Source organism: Phragmites australis, chromosome 14 (assembly GCF_958298935.1).
Source record: "Phragmites australis chromosome 14, lpPhrAust1.1, whole genome shotgun sequence".
NCBI lineage: Eukaryota > Viridiplantae > Streptophyta > Magnoliopsida > Poales > Poaceae > Phragmites > Phragmites australis.
In genome coordinates, this window is record NC_084934.1 from 23,165,239 (window position 1) to 23,173,666 (window position 8,428).

General features: G+C 41.1%; 1 protein-coding gene across 1 annotated transcript; it reads right to left on the reverse strand.

Annotated features, from left to right (window-relative positions):
• Window positions 1-1,166: 1,166 nt before the first annotated feature.
• LOC133891090 (equilibrative nucleotide transporter 3-like) lies at window positions 1,167-5,296 on the reverse strand. The gene is made up of 9 exons (XM_062331786.1): window positions 5,156-5,296; window positions 4,143-4,215; window positions 3,923-4,027; window positions 3,399-3,554; window positions 3,175-3,318; window positions 2,952-3,057; window positions 2,293-2,468; window positions 1,841-2,001; window positions 1,167-1,710 (listed from the first exon to the last, which is right to left on the reverse strand). The coding sequence occupies exons 2-9, from the start codon at window positions 4,182-4,184 to the stop codon at window positions 1,344-1,346; spliced, it is 1,257 nt and encodes a 418-aa protein (XP_062187770.1). The 5' UTR covers window positions 4,185-4,215; window positions 5,156-5,296; the 3' UTR covers window positions 1,167-1,343.
• Window positions 5,297-8,428: the final 3,132 nt, after the last annotated feature.

The following is an 8,428-nucleotide window of genomic DNA, read 5'->3' on the forward strand; positions in this document are numbered from 1 at the left end:
ATCCAAGTCTATTTATTTAATTATTTAAGTTCGAAAATGTAAAAAAAAAAAACTCTGTTCCATTCCCGCCGACGAGTTGTTGGCCTCCTTTGTATTGCTGACGTTGGGCTTGCTTTGAGCCGTAGCTTGGGCTACCGGACTTGCCGACCCACACAGTTCGTGATACTGCATAGGCATGACGTCCTCCTGAATCCTGACGTTGATCGGTGATGGTTAGCCACCACCCAGCCTCTTTCGCGGGACTCCTGTCGCGGTCGCAGGTCGCCAGCGAACCCAGCCGGCCCGAGCCTTCGTCGTGTCTTCTTCCTAAAACGGAGAAGGAGAAGTCCCTCAGTAGACCAAGCTGATCGTACTTGAGCCGCCGAGCGAAGCACAGCCAGGCAGGCAGTGCCGTCATGCCCTTGGTAGCTGCGAAGTCGCTGCCATTTTTTCGATCGCCTCGGCTGTCTCGCACCGGCACCCCATCCCACAGCCTCGAATTCTACTCTCGTTTTTAAGACAAGCCACCGCGCCTTGGGATACCCAAAAGTCGAGGAAAAAATGGGGAATACTCCCTCGATACCAAGTCGTCGTTGAGAGCTCATGCGGAAACCAAGCTCTGCGTAACTGGCCCGCGTACGTATCTGTGCATGTATTGCCCATATGGAGAGAGGTCTGGGAGAAGGTGAGAGGATAGTCACATGATGCAATAATCCCATCTCATTAAGAACAGTCCATTTAAGATTGGTGGAACGACTCCATGTCATTGCTAGCGCTGAATCAGTGTCGTACATCTACTACGATCATCATGTACTATATTGCATAAAATTTATGGAAGGGGAAGAACCAAAGAATGTTTGAAGACAAGTCAGTGTACCCTTAGCAGGTCTTCAATCTGAGGCACTGTTTATTTGTTTCTGTTTCTGACGTCTCTGACGCTAAAAGTAAGTTTAAATAAACAAGATTGCTGAAAATTATTTTAAGCTAGAAGTCTATTTATAGTGAAAATGAACTAGAAACTGAGAATAATTTTTCTGAAAAATTATATGCTGAGAAGTTAAAAGTTATTATAAAAACCTAACAACTAAAATTAAAAAAAAAACAACATACAACAAACAAACATTCTCTGATCGACGAAGAGATAGGCATATATAAACTAGCTTGCAATCTATCGGAGATAGCCTAGCTACATTGAGGCACCTTTCAGTTTATTCATGTAATCACAACAGTTACAATATTTGAATTTCTCCTTGTTCTTAAATAATAGAGCTGTGCTCCTGCTCATAGTTTAAAAACAAAGAGTGAAGCTTCACGAGCAAGATGAACAGAGATCTAAAATCTAACTGATCCCGCGCAGGGTCGGATCACCACCCCTTGCCGATCAGCCACAGCCAGTCGAGCACGACGCCGGAGAAGATGCCGCCGAGGAGACAGACGACGAGCACGTTCCCCAGCGCGTTCTGCTCGGGGCCCTTGTACCCCTTGGGCGCCTCCGTGAGGACGCACACGGTGAGGTACCCGTTGCTGAGCCCCAGGAAGGAGGTGAGGAAGATCATGTACCCCTGGTCGCCGTACTTGGCCGTGAAGTAGAACGCCGGGATGAACAGGAACCGCGCCAGGGTCGCCGCCGTCATGCCCTTCCGGGACGTCAGCTTGATGCACGGGATCAGCGGCAGGTACCGCCCGATGATGTCCCACACGTTGTACATCGCGATCAGCACGAGCGCGTACCTGCATGAATTTCCGTCAGGAATGGCATTTTCAGACAACATGGATATCCTCCATTGTTACCTCAAGAAGTTATAATTTTGGTGCCTCTTTGGTACCTTTCCAAGGACAGTAAAAAGCTCAAAAACTTTACCATTCTCCCAGGCTGTGCGCTCCGGTGTCTTCAGACAAAAATCCTGGGAAGATCGACAGTGTCAGGACGTATATCAGGTAGATATTAAGCGCGTAGTCGATGTTCTCCACCAGCAGCTCCTTGGTGCTCAAACGCTTGAATTTCTGTGGATCCTCCTCGGCCTGCACGAGTCACTCAATATACATCACCAGCACTCGATCTATCATGGTAAAGCTGCAGGGGTACGCGCGTGCAGCGAGTTGGTTAAGGTAGCCGGTTGTGGCGCCCCGGGTACCTACCAAAAAAAACACCCCACCTCGCTGCTGCTGCTTTGAGCGCGCGCCTTCGGTGGGGGGTTTTTCTCGGTTAGTTGAAAGCCCCCAGGATGTCTTCCTGGCTGGGTCGAGTTTTTTTTTTTTTAATGTAAAGCTGCAGGAGATGCATAACCGTTTGGTATCAGAGGGCATGCGTACTTGTCCGTGCTGTTCAGTGCTGAGTCCTGCAGCAGCGAGGTCGCTGGCAACAGTCTTGCTCCCTTCAGCGGCCGCCTTCGAGCGGTAGTACTTCACGATGGGTAGTTTGGGGAAGACGAACGTGTATAGGAGGAGGCACACCAGCTCGAACAGGCATGTTACTGAAAAGAATAGTACTGCACCAAGTAATGAAAGATGGGTTATTTTACTGATAAATCATTATTTTTTATTAAATGTGTAGACAAGATTGTAACAGGGAAGAACATCCAAGGAATGAAGAGAGTTATGAACAACCGTTGAAATTGGATATTTCTTTTGTTGTAGTTTTCTTTTTTAGATCGGTGGATATAATTCAGCAGATAAAAGCATCTAAGGCATGCATCTTGACCAAAATAGACAAATACATAGCTCTAGTTGTCATAGCAAAAAAAAAAAAAAAAAAGAGGAAAATTACCATCACTTAACACAAATGAAAATGCACAGATCTAAAGCACTTATAGTAGTAATCTCATGCCATTGATCATCCCCTTTTAATTCCCCTCATTTTCTTTAAAATTCATGAAGTTTTTTTTGGGAAGTGTCAAGATATGTTTTTGTTATTTTAAACTAAAAACATAAATATACTAAATCTGCAAATGTCTGAAAAGATTAGGACTTACTAGCTCCAATGCGAAGACCATCTTTTGAGTTCTCAAAAGCTGCCTTGGTAATTAACCTCAGAGCGGATGTTAGAACTCCTGATGCAGCCAAGCCCGCAAGGAAGGACTGAAAACTCAAAGCACGGTATGGATCATGAAAGGTGAAACAAAATGGCCTCAAAGACCTATAAGGATTACCACGAACACCACAAATGATTGAAAAGAGACAAATGTGAGATGTTACCTGAATGAACTCCGGGCACATCAAGGAAAGGTCGCCAACCAATGCGCCTTGACAATTCGCATCAGCCGTTCCAAATACGGCGCTGATTATGCATACACCAACGAAGACTCCAAGCCCACCCCGTCCTTTAGTAGCAATATCCAGCTAGAAGAACAAACATGATTACGAGCTGATATGCTGGCATATCAATCTGTACTCTTTGTTTGCAATGGCAATTTACTTACAATTATCAATGCGAAAGAACCGATGAAGAAAAGGGAAAATCCTGCTAGATTTCTGCGTCTTGTGTTCATCTTCGCTTCATAGTATGTCATGATGCAGGTGATTCCAAAGGCGAAAGGCTGGTAAACTAGTGTGAGGACTCTTGTTGGGTGGTAATCCTGCAATCAGAAGAAGTAAATTATACATCATTACATATTTGTTACAAATTTGAATATATGATGGCAACAAATTCTGCAAGGGACCCTTTTTATCTTCTTAGTAATCATTTATAAATGGACTGAATTGAGAATAAAACGACAAACCGTATCAGTAGAAATGTGTTCAATATTTAATTGGCAAGTGGGGCATTTGAATGTTTAAATGTTAACTGAGTTGAGTAAATAATATTGGTTACATTCAGTTTACCCAAGAACCAAGACAAAACAAGGGCTTTCCCCCCATCCTTTTCAAGTTCATGTTTGCTGCTACTATGCTACACTGTATACTGAATTGTTCCAACTATAAACCGAGTTTCACAAGCATGTACCGGGAAGAGAGCGACATAGTAATCTTCGATGGTGAGCATACTGTTCCACGCGAAAAGGCTTCCATTTCCCAAAAGCCAGCAGACGAGTATACCAAGGAACTTCCCCTGTCAATATCAGAACCAAACACTGTATCTCATAAGTACAAATCAATTTGCAGTTTACAACACTAAACGGACCTGTATCTGAACTTGCAGAACAGAAGGAAAGAAGCGAAGATACCTTAACTTGAGGTGCCTCTGCACCTGCTATCTCGATGCTCATTAGTAATTAGGGTAATTATGCTCACATGCACCTATAATGGGCACACTGCCGTAAGTCCATAGTCCATACAACACAAAAGTTACATGTAATCGCTAACCAATATCAAATTCTTATCTGCTTAGTTATGATCACGCATATCCTAATTAACAAAAGGGTTAACATTTCAATTAGCAATGTCATGAATTAACTTTAATTCCATTCCTAATATGTACAACATACTGAGTTTAATTTGTTGTTCCATGCTTGCATTAACAAGATGTCATGAATCATGTGTTGATCACGATCAATGGAGGATGTCAAAACTGTTCGGCTCTCTCCAGCCTCCTCAACTGGTTGCAGGTGCATATCAAAACCCAATAACCAAAAAATCCATCAGAGAATTATCAAACGGCGCACAACTACCAAAACAAATCAGAGAGTCACAAATTAGACAGATTTGAGAGCAAGAAATCTATCAACAGATAAATAGCAAAATCGAAATAAAAAAGTTTCAGACGTCTAACAGTAAGACACCCGCTACTACTCAGTACTCACTACTGCTACCTGACCGACTGACCCTGAAGCTGAGGATCTGAAGCATAAGAAAAGGGTCGATACTCAATTCACGTCACCAATCCGATTCCGACTTTCCGACCACTCAGTCAGAATAAACTAGCAGAGAGCAGATCGATCTCTTCGAGTTCGGTCTCTCGTGTCCCACTCACAAAACATTAGCAATCCGGAAGCATACTAGTACTAGCAGAGGAGCAGATCGATCTCTTCGAGCGCATGAACCCCAAAGAGAAATAGTCAAAACACCACGCACCATAGCAGCGTATAGCGACGCGAAGAAAAACACTCCAATTCAGGAAAATGCCAGATTTTGATAGGGACAGCTGAACGCCAAAAAGAACCCCAAGATTGCATCTTTTCCCGATGTTATCACCAGAGGAGAGGAGCCGAAACAGAGAGACGGGAGAACGAACACTCACCGGCCGGCGCAGCAGTCGATCTAAGCGGGCACGGCAGCGGCGGCGGCGGCGGCAGGCAAGAATTCGATAATAGCAGGGCACGCGGGCGAGGAGGCCGGGGAGGCCGGGGGAGGGCAACGACCGAGAGTACCAGGCTGTTGCGCGCGGTATCCGACTGTATATATATAGCAGTTGAGATTTACACGGAAAAAATACAGCTGGAATCTCTGAACTTTCTTTGAGCCCTCCTTGGCAGAATCTCTGAAGCCAATTGAAAAAAAATGCGCGTGTAATGTGTGCACGCGCGCATGAGAAGCGATGCGCAAAAAAAAATATTTTTTTTAGTTGAAAGGAGGCGAAATTATTTGGGCCAAGCTGGTGAGGAATTACTGTTACCAGATTACAGCTTATCAATAGCTTTCGTCTCTCAAAAATCATATGCTACGCTAAACAGGTTGAGTTTATGATGACTTTTAAAAAACTGATAGTTAGGTTATGATAAAATAAACTAAAAATTGATAATATGATTAAAAGTAATTTTTCTGAAATGTTGTATTCTGAGAGTCTAAAAATTAAGACCATAAATTAATAGCTTTTTTCAGAAATCATAAGTAGCTTTTCAGTAAAAATCTATAAATTTTAGCTGTTCTAAACAAGACCGTAGTTTAGAGATCCTAAAAGAAATTACGTAAAGGAGATATAATATAGGGGAACAAATTTTCCCTTTTTTATTCATTTGTATTCTATAATAAGGGGTTTTATCCCATATATATAGTGTCAAAAATATCTAAGAGATAGAATCGATCTTTTAAGAGATCGAGATAGATCCATATTTGGTTGTAAAACTCCAGGTTTCATAACACTCCTAATTAGCACTTCTCGCGAAATGTATATATCTTATCAAAACTCCTCAAAAATCCGGTAGAAAAATTCAGAGAAAGAGTACATAGCTCGTGACATGGCCACACGAATTACCTTATTAAAAACCTTATTATGAGAAACTTCAGAAAAACTCGTTTAAGGGGAAAAGTGTATAATCCACCCAAAAAACTTCATATAATCTTCAAGATTAACTTTGAGCACTTAATCTTCTTGACTATGATTTAATTCCTTGTATTTGTACCATGTGAAAATTCTTCCTCTGAAATATGTAACTCTTTAAGCCTCTTTATCCCAATACCATAAACACATCTTTCGAAACTAGATGCAAGAAGAGACTTAGTAAATAAATTTACAAGATTCTCACATGATTTGGTATGCATTACCTTTATTTCATTCATTTTATGCAATTCGTGAGCATAAAAGAATTTGGGGTGATATGCTTCGTTAAGTTATTTTTTACATATCCCGATTGCACTTTTGCAACACATGCAGCATTATCTTCATAAATAATGGTGGGGTGTTAGAAGTGTTCAAACCACATAACTGCAAGATATGATTAACCACTCTTATAAGTTATGTGTATTCCCGTGCGGCTTCATATAAAACTATTATTTCCGAATAGTTCGTCAAAGTAGATACAAGACTTTGCTTTGACAATTTCTAGGATATTTCAGTTCCATCATATAGAAAAATATAGTCAGTCTGTGATTTCACTGTATGCGGGTCTGACCAGACTTATGTCATGATTCTTTCTATAGAATAGACGCATATCTTTGCTACCTTGCAAGTAATACAAAATATCCTTCACACCCTTCCAATACCTTTTAATGGGTTCTGAACTGTATCGTGCAAGTAGATTTACTGCAAACATTATGTCTGGCCTAATGCAATTAGGCAAATATATTAGCGCACCTATTGAACTTAAGTATGGAAATTCAGGTCCCAATACTTCCTCCTCTTCTTCTCTAGGTATATAGAAATCTTGATCTGCTTGCAATGACCTTCTGATTGTGGGGGTTTTAAAGTGAAATGATTTTTCAAAACTAGACCGCTCTAACACCTTCTAAGTGTAGTTTAACTGATATACAAAAATTTCATTTGTCACATGCTCTAGCTGCAGATCTAAGAAAATCTTAGTTTTAACCAAATCTTTCATTTCAAATTCAGACTTCAAGTACGAACTTGCTTCTTCAATTTCTTCTCATTCAGATCATCTTCATATGCATAAATCCATTCTGAGACCTGACTGTTTCAACCCATATAGTGATTTCTTCAATTAGACGCTATACAGATGTCTATTTCTTCTATCCGGATCCGACAATGGTATTTCTTCATGTACCTTCATATAAATGTTCGAATCAAGACTCCCATAAAGATATACGATCACAACATCCATCAGTTTTATTTTCAACTCTTTGTTGACTGTCATTGAGATTAAATATCTAAAGGTAATATCACCCATCACCGAGAAATAGGTTTCTTCATGATCAATGTCTGATCGTTGAGTGAAACCTTATGCAACTAGTCATGTTTTGTAAATCGCAATTTTATTCCTTTCATTCCTCTTACGAACAAAAACCCACTTATATCGTATTGGTTTGATGTGGAGGAGGTGTGCGGCATACTAGCTTAAAAACCTCTCTTTTATTCAGGGACAACAATTCGACTGTTATTGCCTCTGCAGTCTTCCCAATCTAACATCATTTTACATTCAGTGAGCGATGCAGGCTCAGTGTCATGACATATAATTGTGACAATTTTATTTATGAAGTATATGTCAACTACTGTGATTGTTCTGTTCCAGGATTCCCCTGAATTCACATAGTTCATTGCTATTTCATCATGGGTTGTACTTTCAGGTGCTTCTTTATCTTGCTCTTCATTATTTATTTCAGGTGCACTGTCAGGTGCTTCTTCATTATTTCTTACTATAGGATCAAGGTCCTTTACTTTACCAACATCGATTTTAGCGTGCGTATTTTCGTTGGTTTCTTCTTATGTTGGAAGATTCAAATCTGGTATGCCTACTTCCTTAGATTTCATACCATCGTCAGGTCTCAACTGGCTCCCATTTTTCTTCCTTAGGACATTTTTATGATCAGCTGTGATAAGCTCTCATTTCCAACTTTCGCTAGACGTCTTCGGCTACTTGAGACTCGAGGAACCAAATTTCTTGTCCTTCTATTATTTTTCGGAGCTTCTAGGACAAGATGAGGGGTACCTTACTGATGAACACCATGGTTGTGGTTTGTCTGTTGGCCCGATCTTTCAGTGAGTTTGATAAATGACGTCTGATGAGGAGCGAGGTTGACGATCCGACTACAACTGTACATGATAATACGCTTTAACAATTGCTACACCACGCCTTGAGTGTTATCAACCTTGCCACGACACGGTTGGCTTAACCACAAA